General features: G+C 42.8%; 1 protein-coding gene across 1 annotated transcript in view; it reads left to right on the top strand.

Annotated features, from left to right (window-relative positions):
- b4galnt1b (beta-1,4-N-acetyl-galactosaminyl transferase 1b) overlaps positions 1-13,480 on the top strand; it is a 29,202-nt gene extending 15,722 nt beyond the window's left edge. Inside the window, exons 4-11 of the mRNA XM_036124753.1 lie at positions 46-222; positions 1,622-1,728; positions 5,771-5,808; positions 5,897-6,077; positions 11,648-11,740; positions 11,848-12,035; positions 12,112-12,252; positions 12,331-13,480. Of these exons, the coding sequence (XP_035980646.1) occupies positions 46-222; positions 1,622-1,728; positions 5,771-5,808; positions 5,897-6,077; positions 11,648-11,740; positions 11,848-12,035; positions 12,112-12,252; positions 12,331-12,627 (1,222 nt within the window). The 3' untranslated portion in view covers positions 12,628-13,480. The remainder of the gene's footprint in view (positions 1-45; positions 223-1,621; positions 1,729-5,770; positions 5,809-5,896; positions 6,078-11,647; positions 11,741-11,847; positions 12,036-12,111; positions 12,253-12,330) is intronic.
- Positions 13,481-16,623: the final 3,143 nt, after the last annotated feature.

The raw sequence follows: 16,623 nt of genomic DNA, 5'->3' as shown, positions 1-16,623 counted from the left end.
CATGTGAATCAAATTCTGATTATGTGTCTCTGACTGTCCGTTCAGCTTGCTTGCACGTAATGGGTGTATTTGTGAGGGTGAGAGTGCAGGCGTGAACCTGCCCTTCGCCCAGCTCCTGTTCCCACGGGTGTCAGCCCATCCTCTGCACACGGTCTTCGATGCCTCCGAGCTTGAGGAAATGAAGATAAGACGGGCTAAAGAGTACAGAAGTTTCCAGCAAAGGTAAATGAATAGGCAATACTCAATTCTGGGAACGAAAATCATCATCCACAATGTCTGTCAGGAGAACATCCATTAAAATAGACTGAGGCCTCTTCACTGTAAATTGCTCTGATAATTTCAGTTCTTTTGTAAATTATTCCTGGAAAGATGAGCTGCATATTCATCGTTCTGGGAACCAACATTGGTAAAATAGGCTCCACTACAAAACACACAGATAAGGAAACCAGAAGACATGTTCCAACAACAGACCTTATGTGACCAACAGCCAGTGGTGGGAAAATTGTGAAGCAGAAACAAAATGAGAATTCAAGGCTTTCAACATTTATTGACAAGTAAAAAACTAAAAAGCAGGTTTTCAGACCCCCGTCTTCAGATTCCCCTAAATAAAATCCAGTGCAACAATTGCATTCAGAAATGACCTTAACAGTAAACAGGGTCCACATCTGCGTAATTTAATCTCATGATGAATGCAGCTGTTCTTTAAAGCAGGGGTCTTGAACCCTGGTCCTCTGGTCCCACTCTCCTGCATGTTTTAGGCATTTCCCTGCCTGCACACACCTGACTTAAATAAAGGGGGATTAACAGGCCCCTGGAACCCTTGATGGCTGCTGAGGAGGTTGTGCTACCATCCATTCTTAAGTCTTACCCCCATATTGTGGGGGAGAGCAGAAGTGCCATCCCCAGCCGACCCCAGGGACCCAACGCCTTAGCGCCTTAACATCCCCAGACCAGGTGGCCCCCTCCTCCTCGAGGCCCCAAACTCTGGATCTGCAATCGGAGTACAGGGGTGTGAAAAAGTTCCCAAATGTCGTGTTGTTGTGTGTTCTCAATTGGATTTAAAACTGGGAGAGCCAAAAGGGGGTCCCCCACTCCGCCCCCCATTTAGAACCCTCAATGTCTAAATGCAAATGGGGGAAGCCATCAGGAGCGGGGCCTACTCCATACCCCCTCCCCCCCACCAGATGCTTTACCCCTGTTGTGAGAATGTTATAAATAAAAGTCTCTACGTTGTACAATAAAATTGGGGCCAAGGACCTGAAAAGACAGCGGGATTGGGAAATCCTCCCTGTTCCCCAGCAACATCCCCACTCCCCAAGGTCCTACATGTGTGGCAGCGCCATGGAGCAGGCAGAGGGAGGCGTCTGAGGATGGGGAGGACAGGACTGAGGAGCAACGTGCCTCCCAGGAAGTCCCCCTCCCTCTCCCCCCCTTCTCCAAACCCCTACCTGGAGATGGAGGCACCAATCGCTGAGCTACCAAAGTCTGTGGGGCCAGAGGCAAGAGACAAGGGGCGAGGCCCTAGAGCCAACCGCAAACTGAAACCAACCCCACCACATCCCAACCACCCCAATATATGCATGCTTTTTTGCACCGTTCTGATCCAAAGTTTTCTCATCAGATCCAAGACTGCTGCAGACATGCTCATCATCGCAGAAGCCAACAATCCCTTACAGTATCCAACACAGGGGCTGGAAGTGCGGCCCCTGAAAACAGTCATCATCCCAGGTATTTATTTATGTCAAATGTACAGTTTGACTACAATCATGTTGTGGAAAAGTCTGGAGCCATTTCTCTCTTCTTTGTGTTTAGGTTCAAGAAATTAGACATTTTATTTATTCTTTAGAAGTTGTTTTTATCATTCCAGTTTCTGAGGGTTTTAAAAGTGAGCTCTAATACTCTAAACCAGTGCAGCGCTGTTACTGTAATATGAAATACAAATGCATTTGTGAGCACAAGTGCATTAAGACATGAGAGTCGGTCATAAGCAGAAGAATATGTGGTGTATATATGTTGGTTATTTACAAGTCGTGCAGGATGCAGAAAAAGCGGTCTCCACTGTCTCAGTCTATAGAAAGAATTACTGAAGAGGTCTGTGCCTGTGTTTTTCCATCCATTTTCCAAACCTGACCTCTGTAGAAATGTATATCATAAATTCCTTGTGAACCTTTATTTACACTTCTTGAATTGACTATAAAATTAATCTGGAAATACAGCTGGAAAATTATGTGATTTTTGATTTGATTTTGTTTATTTATTTGACAGGGAACGATAAAATGTAATAAAATACAAGACAATAAGTTAAAACAGCCAGAATTAGCCAAAAGGCTATTTTTCATCTGTAGTCCCTTTGCCATAATGCTAAAAAAGGAATTTTTATTAAAGAATCAAAATACCTTTATTGTCTATTAGTGGGGACTTTTGGTCCTGACAGTGGGAAAAACACATAGACAAGATCCCAGAGTTATGCTCTGGATTAAGCAATATGAATTAAAAAACTAGTTTAAATTTCTAAAGCGGAAGATAATGAACTTATCAGAAGGGGGGGGGGGGGGGAGGGCTTGTGGAGTTATTAAATGATATTACAGCATCTTCAGGGGAAAATGCATACATTACGTAACAAGATGCAATATTCAAGTTAAATAGATTTACAGAGCAATGCAATATGCATGATTGTACAAGAAAACACCACAGGATTATAGACAATTATATTAATAATATGTTTGAAACACAGGTAGGATGCCACCATCCTCTCAATGAAAACGTTTCGTCATGTGTTACATAAATTACAAAGGTCAAAAAAGAGATTAGACAAGGTTTGGGGACAAATTAATTAACTTTTATAAGGAGTGGTATTTGAGAATTTGAGGGGATGAAACTCAAACATCTAATGCAGTATTACCTAAATGTCAGACAACAGCTCAGCAGAGGCCTCCCAAGATCAACACATTCAGTTGATTTCAAATAGATAAAACATTATGTTCTGCTACAACTCTTAACAGACTAGTTAACACACAAAGAAACACGTTTTAGACACTTCACCTGAACAGATCCAATTCTTGCCATTTCTTTGTTAAATCTAGAAGTATTACAATGACAACACATTTTGAAAAATAAAATGGTATCTAAGTAGCAACAATATGATTCCAAAATAGTGGCTAGCTGAAACCTGGATGTGTGCTAAATGGGCCACTAAAGGTTGGTGCATCTATCAAAATTTACAGCCAAAGCAAGCCAAGTACAAAGAAAAAACTTGGAAGGACTTAAAAAAAATCCTGGAATATTGTCAGAACAAGACCACTTTATAGAATTAGACGGAACGCCTGTTCAATGGAACCAAAGTTTGAAGAAATAATGGGTGTTAAGATGTTTTGTAAAATTCAGTGAAAAAAAATTGATTATTGTAATGTTTAATTCACGTGCTAAAATATTATAATTAACGTCATTTGTTTAAAAAAAAAACTTCAGTTGACACGTGCTTCTTCAAATAATGTCACAAACTAAAATGCTGCATTTTGTGGTACTCAATGACAATGTCAAAGAGTATGCAATGACAACTGCTGTATGAAGCTATATTAGGACTGAGTCACCTTGGATCAAATCCATCAGCCAAGGCCAAGCCTCCTCACCCGAGCCAACCAACGACCCTAGATTACTGTGGAGGTTCGTCGAGCGCTAAAAGCACAGAACTCAGCCTTCAAGTCTGGTGACAAGGAGGCTCTGAGGAGAGCGAGAGCCAACTTGAACCGTGCCATTAGGCCAGCGAAGCAGAACCACAGTCAGAAAATCCAGGAGCTTTTCCATGACGCCAGCAGCACCAGGAGCATGTGGAAAGGCATACGGGCAATCACTGAATACAACACGCCCTCCCCCCCGGTGGGTGAAGTTGATGCTGATTTCCTTAACGGACTAATAACTTCTTTTGGAGGTTTGAGGCACTAAACAGCACCTCAGCAGTGAAAGCTGTTCCCCATCAGGAAGAGGAGGTCCTCTGCCTTGACACTGCCGACGTGTGGAAGACTCTAAGGAGAGTCAACCCGCGGAAGGCCCCAGGTCCCGACAACATACCTGGGCGGGTGCTCAAGGAGTGTGCAGGTCAGCTGGCTGGTGTCCTCACAGACATTTTTAACACCTCGCTGGACCAAGCCACAGTGCCAGCATGCTTCAAGTCTGCCTCCATCATTCCGGTGCCGAAGAAACCTCAAGTCACCTGTTTCAACGACTACAGGCCTGTTGCACTGACTCCCGTCATGATGAAGTGCTTTGAAAGGCTGGTGAAAGAACACATCGTCTCCAGTCTCCCATCAACACTCGACCCGTTCCAGTTTGCCTACCGACGGAACCGCTCCACTGAGGACGCCATCTCCTCCGCTCTTCACCTGAGCCTGGCACACCTGGAGGAGAAGAACACGGAGTGCGGATGCTGTTCCTGGACTTCAGTTCAGCGTTCAACACCATCATCCCACAAAATCTGGTGGGAAAACTGGAGCATCTGGGCTTCAACACACCCCTACGAAACTGGCTGCTAAACTTCCTCACCAACAGACATCAGTCAGTCCGGGTCGGACAGAACACCTCTGATGTCATCACTCTCAGCACGGGCTCCCCTCAGGGCTGCGTCCTGAGCCCCCTGCTGTTCACCCTGATGACACACGACTGCGTCCCCAGGTTCACCACCAATCACAACGTGAAGTTTGCAGACGACACAACGGTGGTGGGCCTGATCAGAGACGACAACGACCAGGACTACAGAGAAGAGGTGGAGCAGCTGGTGGACTGGTACAGAGAAAACAGCCTGATCCTGAACGTGGAGAAGACGAAGGAGCTCATCGTAGACTTCAGGAAGAACCGGCCTCGCCACGCTCCACTGCTCATCAACAGCTCAGCAGTCGAGGTGGTCAGCAGCACCAAGTTCCTGGGGGTGCACATCACGGACAACCTCACCTGGTCTGTGAACACCACGTCACTGGTGAAGAGGGCACAGAAACGACTGTACTTCCTGCTGAGGATGAGGAGAGCCCGCCTGCCCCCGCCCATCCTCACGACCTTCTACAGAAGCACCATAGAGAGCATTCTGACCAGCTGTCTCTCTGTGTGGTGTGGAGGCAGCAGTGCCTCCGACTGGAAGAATGTGAGGAGAGTGGTGAGGACAGCAGAAGGGATCATCGGGGCTCCTCTTCCCTCCATTAAGGACATTTCATCTGAGCACTGCGTGGCCCGAGCCCGTAACATCATCAGGGACCCCACACACCCCCACCATGGACTGTTCTCGCTGCTGCCCTCTGGGAAGAGGTTCCACAGCATCCGCTGCAGGTCCACCAGGTTCTGCAAAAGCTTTTTCTGTGTGGCCATCAGACTGTTGAACTACTACTACCACATGTGCATATCTGCACATTTGCATCATGGCATCCTTATCTAGCATTACAAATGCTGCCGAACCTACTGCAATTCACTGAAGTTTTCAAGCTGTATGCAAACGAAATTTCGTTCTGTACGCACTCTGTGCAAAATGACAAATAAAGTTGTCTAAGTCTAAGTCTATCCCATAAAACACAAAAAATAAACATAATAACTGGGATTTTCCTGACTCATTTCTTCTGCCACAAAAATTAAATTTTTAATGCATTAAAATTCATGGGGTTTTTTTTTGTTTGCATTGTTTCTCAGTGAAGTAAACTTTACAATTGACAAAGAACTTTCTTGTGTAGTTGTGATTAAAAACTCATTCAAATCAGCTTGAACTGCTGCTTTTGTCTTCTTTGTTTTTCAGGCTTGGCCCTACACGACCTCCCCAGAGACCATTACACAGTGAGTACCTCCTCTTTTTTTTATTTACGCCTCCTAGATTAATAGATTTCCATCACTTTCTTAATTACGGGTTTTCATCCTGCTGCAGATAAACATCACTGCCACACTTGGAACCCTAAACGTAGCAGCAGAAGTGGAGGGAGTGAAAATAAAAGGGGATGGAGAGATGCATATGACTCTGTCCAGCAGTTTGCTGCTGAATATGAACCGACAGCTGCAGTTTGTCACCTACACAAACACGTTGTTTCACCCCAGCACTGCAGATACAGGTAAGACCTCATCGGACCTGGAATTTTTTTTTCTTAACTTTAGAACATGGGATTAAAATGAGAAAACAATTAGCAATTTACTTATAGTTTTCTCCTTTTTTCATATTTGTTTAAAACCATCTACCTGAACACAACATTTTTTCCCCTCTGGCATTAAATCTGGTAATGAATGTCAAAAGTTTACATACACACATTTATTCAAGATATTAGAAGAAATATCAGAAAGAGAGTGATTGGTATGTTTCATCCTTGGGTACAATTTCCAGATCCATGAAGGTGTCACGTTCATCTTTTCAAATAATTATACACAAGTGTATTAAAGGAGCATGGTGCAAGTTCCAGAGTTCTTGCAGAAGTCTGCCCCTCTGGTGACAAGTTGAAATGACACCAGTGTTTTGCATATGTGTGGGAGAAGAGGAAATGCATCTGCCGCTGCGGCTGTACAGGTCTTTTGTTTATAGGTGTGATGTCTTCTGAGGTAAGAAAGTTATAAAGTAGAAGTTAGCCTGTGCTCTCTCGTTAATGCATCAATGGCAGCAGTGACTCAACAGAGTAGTCAGGGGAAGGAGAGCGTGCCACGCAGCGCATCACATCCACCCAGAGAAAACGACCCGAATCACATGCTAATGACCTGACTAATGGAACCTATAGAGGCAAATTAATGAGAGGAAAATAAAATAATATAAACAAATTTTACACTTCGGGCAATTATAAGGACATGTATGGGAAAGAAAAAAATAATTTAACCGTTAAGATTGTGTAAGGCTCCTATAAGCATAGAAATACCAGACATCATACCATTCAGGCTGAAAACAGGTTCTGTAATGTAAGGATAAATGTGTTTTGGTGCAGAATATGTGTATCAACCCTAAAACAATTGCTAAATAAGTTTTACAATGTCGACTAGAGCTGGTCAGAGAGTGTCAGTGCTGTGTGGGTGTTTAAAATTAAAACAGGAACAAAATGATTTTCTAAATGAACAATGATCCTAATAATGCTACCAAAAAAGTCAATGCTTTGGAGTGGCCATCACAAATCCCTGATCTCAGTCCCAGCTAGAAAATGTGTGGACAAAGCCTAAAAGGTGTGTTAGCAGGATGGATTACCATATAAACCTGACTCAGTTAAAGTTTTGTCAGAATGGGACAGAAACTTGCTGATGGATACCTTAAACCTTTCTTCCAAATTAAACAGTTTAAAAGGTTACTCTGCCAAATTTTGGGGAAATAGATGTGAATTTGTGAATTTGAATAACATAAAAAAAACACATTATTCTGCAATACAGGAAATAAAAAAGATGCTGATCCAACATGGCCTTACAACAGGAAACGTTTTTTTTAATTATTTATTTACTTAACGCTAAACAATTAGAAAAGAATGCTGTGTGTAGTTTTACATGTAAGTAAGTATCTGGCAGATATAAGAATAAGAATAAGCCACTGAACAGAAATGCATCAGCTTTTCCTTTTAGCAATTAGAGTATGCAGACTACATGATCTAGGCCAAATTTACTGCTTGGCAAATGCTTCAGGCTTGGCACAGGCTACTTGCTGGAGATTAGAGTGTATTTGAAGGACACTGTTTACCATCAGTGGACGGCGTCCAAATCTCTTGGTTTACATTGTTGGAATACCTGAAGCAAATCCGGAGGCCGACTGTGAGCATCTTTGTTAATTTTTTCGCCTGATAAGACATTTTTAAATCTGCCAATGGGTATAAATGTACAATATGTTTCTATTCGTTAAGAAAAGCAGAGTTCCAATAGTAAATACAGGGAATCTGACTATAGTACTAAATGAGGGCAAATCTTTACAATCTGAAATTACCCAATGAACATCATAGTAGGTGGGCTAAAAGACTGACAAAATCTCTCAGTCTGTGGATGATAGAAGCGGGCCATTAACAAAGCATTATAAAATATTAAAGCTATCAACCAAGATCAAAGGCCACCAAATGAAAAAGCAAAAAACAACATTGTTCTCTGGTCGAAGGAATATAACAGGATTTTAATCCAGTGAAGTATTTTAAACAGACAGGTGGAGAAACACAAAGTTTTAAAACATAAAATAAAGAACATCATCAAACCAACAGCTATTTCCATTACAGCTGAAATAATACAACATATTGATTATCACATCCGAAATATAATAATAATAATAATAATAATAATAATAATAATAATAATAATAATAATAATAATCATCTATCAATTTAAAAAATGGAACAAACAATTGTTTCAAGTGGATATTGTTCAGGATAATATCCTGTTTAGAGTTTTCTCTGTCTGACTTTTCTCTTTATATAAAATAACACAAGTAATCCAAGCTTATATGAAATGGTTTCGTTGTCATGCTCTCAGGTTGGGTAGCCATTTGTCCTTCTTCCATGCGTAGTAAAGGGTGCGGTAATGACTTTTACATTTGGAGACAACTTTGGTACTTTCTAGTTCTTTCTGTCAATTGGACCACCTTCCCAACACAACTCGTCAAAACCGGCCTCCCCTCTCTGGTTCCCCTCATCTCCGCTATCATCCGCACCTCCCTCTCACCACTGGAACTGTCCCTACACCTCTCATAACTGCTGCCATCACCCCGATTGTAAAAAAAAAAAAAAAAAAAAAACTGGTGCCGACCCCATCAACTTCAACAACCTCCGTCCTATCTCCAATTACCCTCAGTTCCAAAATTCTTGGAAAAAAAACAGTTGCCTCCCAGCTCCATTCTCATCTATCTGCCAACAGCCTGTATGACGAATTTCAGTCTGGTTTCCGGCCACTCCATAGGCACTGAACAGCACTCATCAAAATCACCAATGACTTCCTCATGGCATCTGATTCTGGACTACCTCACCATCCTCATCCTCCTCGACCTGAGTGGCAGCCTTTGACACCATCTGTCACACCAATGTCCTCAGTAGGCTTTCTTCCATTGGCATAACTAACACTCCGTTGGACTGGTTATTTCATACTTCTCTGGCCGCACTCAGTACATTCATCTGAAGACCCTCAAATCCACCCCCTCCCCCGTCACCTCAGGCGTGCCCCAGGGCTCAGTACTCGGGCCCCCTCCTCTTCATCATCTGTCTCCTTCCCCTTGGCAAATATCTTCCGCAAATTTAAGTATCCACTTCCATTGCTATGTCGATGACACCCAGCTCTACCTCTCCACGCAACCATCGTCCTCTCTTCCTCCCACCTCCCTCACAGATTGCATCTGTGAAATAAAAGCCTGGTTACCAACAACTTCCTTGAATTAAACAGTAGTAAAACTGGGTTCTCCTCATTGGCACCAAATCAACTCTTTCCAAAATGACAGTTTCCCACTTTTTATTGACAGTTCCTGCATCTCACCCTCCCCCCAGGTTAAGAGTCTGGGTGTCATCCTCGATAGCACCCTATCTTTTCAATCCCATGTCAATAACATTACCCGGTCTGCCTACTTTCACTTAAGAAACATCAACCGCCTCCGTCCCTCCCTTACCCCACGCACTGCTGCCATACTTGTGCACAGCCTTGTCACCTCTCGAGTGGATTACTGCAACTCTCTCCTCTTTGGCCTTCCTCAGAAATCACTTCATAAACTACAACTGGTACAGAACTCAGCTGCTCGCATCATAACAAGAACTCCCTCTATCCACCACATCACTCCGGTCCTCCGACAGCTCCACTGGCTCCCCGTGCAGTTCCGCATTCAATATAAAATTGTCATGGTGACATTCAAGGCCCTTCACCACCTTGCCCCCCCCCCCCCCCCCCCCCCATATCTGTCAGGCCTCCAGCATATTCCCACCCCCTCCCGTGCTCTTAGATCCTCATCTGCTTTACACCTGTCTGTCCCTTCCGCCCGTCTCACCACCATGGGGAGCAGAGCATTCAGCCGCTCTGCCCCCCGCCTCTGGAACTTTCTACCACCCCTACTTAGAAACACGGACTCACTTCTCCATTTTAAATCACAACTCAAAACTCATCTATTTAAGACTACCTATTCTCTTTAATTTTCAATTTCCCTGTCCCAGCCTCTGTATTTTTTAAATGTTTTTTTTTTATTATTTTGTTTCTGACATTCTGTTTTTTATCCTTTTGTACGGTGACCTTGAGTGTCCTGAAAGGCGCCTTTTAAATAAAATGTATTATTATTATTAGTAGTAGTAGTTTGTGTCTGTGTTGATCTTGTAATTGACTAGCAAACTGTAGTGTACCCAATTTATCAGCCATCAAGTTTTTGGGATAAAGGAACACGAACAACCAAACAACTGTTAGGATAGAACAACAAAAATGACCTAAATTACTTCCAAAAGCAAGAATTTGGTGCACAAGTTTACATTTATTGTGTTTTTATACACATTCACAATTATGAATACTGCCTCAAATATATATGTACACCCCCATTCTTATTTAGGTCAAAATGTCTTATAGAGTAGGAAAAAAACTCCACTGGACAATTGTCCAACATGTCTTTGAATAATTAATGGAGCTTAATTGAATGGGCTGTTTCCTGTTTTCAGCTGTGCTTGACGTCAACTAGAGGTTTTGATGTCAGCTTAATGTCAGCCTATTTGGTCTGTTCCAGAACCCGTTTTGTTGTGTATTAATGGCTATAAAGGTACGGTATGTTACTTTATAAAATTTTCATGAAATAGAAAGTCTCCAATCGGTTAAAACTTTATATTTTGTTAAAGCCTCAACTTTTTGTTTTCCTTCTGTCCATTTTCTGCCATCCCCCAGTGTCACGGTCACCAAAATAAATCCTCAGCATGATGCTACCACCACCATGCGTGACAGTAGGTGGAATATGTCTATGGTGGAAAGCTTTACTGTAACACATTCTAATATAAGTCTTATTAATGAGGCCAAAAAGCAAAATTTTTGTCCAGTTTCACCATAAAACATTTTTTCAGGGGACATTGTCCACGTGGGCAGCTGCAAATTTCTTTTGAGTTTAAAGGTGTCGATGTAGGAGAGAAACATCTTTCCTAGTGGATTGTCTTCATTGCAGACAATGACACTGTCTTAAGATGGTTCATGATTGGTTTGAGCCTTGAAGTTTGCTGGATTGTAAACGACCATCATAATGCGTTTCTTCTTTTCTGATTGTGATGTTTGGGTTCAGATCACATCCAAACCGGTTTTAAATGGAAAATAAGGCAATTGGGCATCACTAAGCTTCCAGAATATCCCTGAAGCTTATTTAAAATGATGAACTTTGCTTACCAGAAAATCAAGTATTTTAAATAAGGTCTACTCTTTTAGGCAAGATTGGTAGTCAAATATTCTGACAAAAATATGCCAGAAGCTTTTGTGGCTACAAAAAACATATTTCTTTGAAACTTGCTGAAGTACATTTAACCATTGTACCAACTGAAGAAGAATAAAAAAGTAATTGAAACCTGTGCACTTTTTTTTATTCCCAGATTGTTCAAATGCATCTCTAAAAACCCAAAGAAAAAAAACAACATACTCTGCCAATAGAGAGTGGATGTGAACTTTTCAATTAGCATGGCTCATTATTTTCCAAAAACAGACTTTCCTGTGGAGAGGAAACTAATTACATCTTTTTTGTCGCATCCTGTAGTGCAGTTTGAGACAGAAGGCCATCAAGCCATCTTCAGCATCAAGATCCGTCATGGAGTAACTCCAAAACTTTACAACACTGGATCTAAGGAAGGTACAGACCATCATATTTTTACAACTAAATCTAACTCTCATGAGCAAGGATTTATTTATTTTTTTGCAGAAAGAGTGGTCAACATAAAAGCTGTCTGTCCTCTGCAGAGTACAACGTCAGCGCTCTGGTTACCGTAGCCACAAAGACCTTCCTGCGTTATGACAAGCTTCAAAACCTCATCGACAGCATCAGAAGATACTACCCTACAGTCACGATAGTAATCGCTGACGATAGTGAGAACCCTAAAACCATTTCCGGGCCTTACATCGAGCACTACATCATGCCCTTTGGGAAGGTAGGGAGCCATTGTTTCTCTCCTGTTAATGCCGACTCTCTGCGAATCTCTAAGGCTCAAACCTCCTGTGTCCTAGGGTTGGTTTGCTGGACGAAACCTGGCAGTTTCCCAGGTTACGACCAAATATGTGCTTTGGGTGGACGACGACTTCTTCTTCACGGCCAATACCAAGCTGGAGAAGCTTGTGGACGTTTTAGAGAAGACCACCCTGGATCTGGTGAGAGCTCCGAGACATTGCTCCAAAAGAGCCGATTAATGTGTTGCCGCAGAGATTTGACTGTGTCTGTGTTTGTAGGTTGGGGGTGCAGTGCAAGAAGCCACGGGCTACACAGCTACCTACAGACAAACCATCTCCATCGAGCCAGGAGAGGAGGACGGAGATTGTTTGCACATGAGAAGAGGATATCATCATGTAATGGAGGGATTTCCTAACTGTGTTGTGACGGATGGGGTCATTAATTTCTTCTTGGCTCGCACAGATAAAGTCCAGCAGGTTGGCTTCGACCCTCGCCTCGCCAGGGTAGCTCACCTGGGTGAGTACAGTAAACGCACTGAGATCAGATTTCATGGCTTGTTTGTAATGATTATGTAGAAGATGAACCTGGTATTCAGCCAGACACTGTTGCTAAGCTTACAAGGTTTATTGAGATGGTGAAGGGTCAGGCAGGCAGACAGAAAATAATCCACATCGGGGGAGAAGAGCTGACATCCAACCAAGGCAAAATACTGAACGGGGGACAGGCAATAGGTCAAACAGGCAGATACACAGAATGCTGGCGAGCTTGTACCGGGAGATAGGCGGATGAGAAAAAGCGTGAAACATGTGCGACGTTCTGGCAGGGAGCAGAGAACTGAGGCAGATATAAATAAACTTATTAATCAGAACAGGTGGAAGTGATCAAGAACGGGGGGAGTGACTGAGGGAGATGACAGGACCAGTGGAAGGGAACAGAATCTACACAAGGTAAACACAGAACCAGAATAACATAAAAACCTAAGATAGAAAATAAAGCAGAAACTAGCAGAGCACATGATGAAAACCAGAACTAATACAGGGACAAGATAACAAAAACAGTACACAAGCTAAATAAGCATCCAGACAACACAGAACCCAAAACAGAACCTGAGGCAGGAGACGAGACTAATTGATCAAATAATAAACAAAAGCCAAGACAGAATCCAGAATATTAAATTTTTGTGCTTTTCTGCATCATTCACACAACATCTGAAGACATGCTGACTAGAAAGAGAGATCACCTAATGTTCTCTCGGCTCACTCGACAAAAAGAAGACATAGTCTGTTCGCTGATATTTTTAGAAAAGCTGCGAGGCAACAGCAGCGTGGGCCGTCCGTTTCTTGTTATTTTAGTTTTCTGAGAATCTGAATTATTTTCACACATAAATTTAACTGTGAAATCATCTCTGTAGCATTAATCCCGTGATGGCAATGTAATTACCGTGTTAAATCAACTTTTCTTTGGCTGTCTTTGCTCTGGACTGAGACGACATGGACAAAAAAAAATCCAATCTCAAAAGATCTCTTAGAGCAAATGGTTTTGGATTGCAAACGTTTTGAAAACCCTCATTTCAGTGAAGGAAAATCTGAGTGCTGCACTACTGGTACTCTCCACCTGGGATTTTCTCTTCTGCTTTTCTAGCCATCGAGGTATATTCGGTCACCCGGCAGTACGACACATGCTCCAGGAAAAGCCCTGATACAGGCTTGGTATTTTTATCTCAATCAGACCCATGTTGAAAGTCACAGATGGGTGCTGCAGTGGAGGATTTCTCAAACACTGATCACAGTTCCTTCGTATGCCTTCAGAGAGCACATACACACACAAACACCTTGGCCAGGACACACTTCCCCATATGGATTCACTCAGCTCTGCAGCTGCTGACTGTTCTTAGTAGGTCCAGCTACACATACCATGCCCTTTTTGGACTCTCAGCCTGAGACTCTGGTCCAGTAATGGGCTCTAAACCAAACCAGAGTATCCTCAGACACTTCCTCTCCCATCACAATGCCCCACTGCAATGCACTTGGAGGTTTTCTTACCACATACAGCATTTCTATTCAGTTGTGGGAGGATTCCATGGAGGATGGGGGGGTTTCTGTGCAGAGCATTGGGCAACACAGAGCTTATATATGCAGCTAGACAAAGAGCTCTGTCTTCGTGAATGCAGCCATAGTTCTCCAACACACAGAAACCCAAAAGTGTTCGTTTCAACAGGGCCAGACACTGATTCTTATTCATTGCATTGCATCAATTGTAATTTATTTCTTCCTAGAGCTTCTTCTTATTTTATTACTGATTACGATGTAAAGGCTAGGGGGGTGCTGTGGGTTACAGGCCTTACACTGTTCTCACCACTCTTTCAGCTGTGCACCTCCAGCTGGCAAACTCGCTCACGTCCACCCACTCTACACAAGCCCACTCATTTCAACACATACACTCACCGACCCACACACACACTCACACATACACACAAGTGATCCAAATGGTTTAAAGTCATGCAAACACAGGTTACTATTACATCGATGTGGCCTGCCTATTTCGATGCTGGACCCAGTCTTCATTTCCTAAAATCAGTCACTGGCTTTGGATTCCATCTTGAAACGACCTTTATGTAGAGCAAATCTGACACATGTAAAAAAAAAAAAAAGAAAAAAGAAATCTTTATTGGTCATTGCAATAGTACATTCCAATGAAATTTGCCTTCTGCATTTAACCCATGCCTTAGGGAGCAGTGGGCAGATTACAGGCCAGGGAGCAATCTGGGGCTAAGGGTGTTGCTCAGGGACCCATAGCAGCAGTCTCTGGGTTTGAACCAGGTACTTGCAGCCTTCCCAGAACGTAAGATGCTCTAACCGCTAGGTGACCAGCGGGGGAGTGATGGGGAGGAGTAAGGGTAGTATTCATTTCCTAGTAACTACATTTTTGTCTAGCTAGGATACCAAGTGTGCGTTGTTAAATAGAGGAATAGCAGTCACTAAGGGGTTGTGGATTGCAGGACCTAATCTCGTCTAAACTACTCAGGGATTATCTACAATCAGAAGCAGGATGAGGGTCGCTGGAAGGAAGTGGCTGTGAGCAACTAGACAAATATTTCTCGTCCCCAGGCGAAATACATAATGTTATGTTATATTACCCCGTTTATACTACCCTTTTTTAACCGAGCCGAGACCAGTCCGAGCTCGGTAGCTGAGATAACTATCGAGTGTAAACGGAATGCAAGCTGAACTGAACCGAGCCAGACACAACCGGACCGCGCTAAATGCAGACCAGTTCCTGAGCAGGTCTCGGCCTGTTTTTTTTTTTTTTTTTATCCTGGTTATCTGATAAAGAGCGCATGAGCATACCGCGTTATCCCCTTACAGTCAGCTGACTGTCCGCGGTTTTTCCGGCGTGTCTGGCTGCACGTCCCGATTCACAATCCATTCAGACAAATTTCAGACATTCATAAAAATACTAGCTTCCTCACCATGCCACAGATTTCCAGAGATGATTCTGCTTAGCAGTGTGATGAACCTCAGTGTCTGTCGTTGTTTCCTGCGTCTATAAATCCTTATTAGACGTTCGTTTGTCTTATCCACGTCCCAAAAGCCGACTCTGTCTAACCATAACATCCTGAATGTTACGGGCGCCGCCATTTTGATTTTCTTTGTCCCGCCTTCAATCCCAGAGAACAGCAGTACCGCAGATCGTCACTAGGAGGCGAGGTCATCATAACGAGGCTCGGCTTGGTTAACTGATCCAAGCTCGGACTGGTCTCGGCTCGGATCGGTTTAACAAGGGTAGTGTAAATGGGGCTATTGTCTCAGAGTTCTGGACTGGGTAACACTCGACAGACTGAGGAATCTTGGACCCGTTAGAATAACAGCTGGTTTAAATTAACCTCTCATAGTTAGAGAGTTGGAGGGGAGAGGAGGGGTTTAGCTCTGTGACAACAACGGTGTTGGTGCAATTTGTTTGTAACGTTTGGCCTGAGGCCACTTTTTCCAACCCTTTAAATTAACAACAACTCCTGCTGCCAGGTTCCTTCACGCAGCATCCAGGTTCCAGACAGGCTGCTGCTGGAATAAGGAAGCACCACAATCTCTCCATGGAAATGTTATGCTTGTTAAAAAATGTAATGTAAAGTGCCCTGCTTTCCTGATAAACCCCCCCCCCCCTTACCCCTCTCCAGAAGATCTCTCCAAGATCCTGCAGAGACTGTCAGTGTTCTAGTTGATTTTTATTGCTATGTGTGAGGGCTGGGCACTATATCGAGATTAAAAAAAAAATTCCGATTTATTAAAAAATAGATATAAGATGAGACGATATTGTTTATGTCAGGAAGATCTATGTTGTGTTATACTTATAGTTTGAGATATTCCAGTAGGTTATTTACCGCTTTCTCATATTTATCTCTGTTTATTAAAACATGAGCCTGCGAGAAATGTTTGGATAAAGTTTTTGATTCAGAGATGCATTTTATTATTACTTTATGAAAAGAATAACATATTGAGATAACAATTGTATCTGCTTCAGTATCTGGATTCATGTATCGATGTTACTGTTAAAAATACAAATCCTTTGTTTCT

The sequence above is a fragment of the Fundulus heteroclitus genome, chromosome 20 (genome assembly GCF_011125445.2).
Source record: "Fundulus heteroclitus isolate FHET01 chromosome 20, MU-UCD_Fhet_4.1, whole genome shotgun sequence".
In the NCBI taxonomy this organism is placed as follows: domain Eukaryota; kingdom Metazoa; phylum Chordata; class Actinopteri; order Cyprinodontiformes; family Fundulidae; genus Fundulus; species Fundulus heteroclitus.
This window is presented reverse-complemented; position numbering and strand designations above follow the sequence as displayed.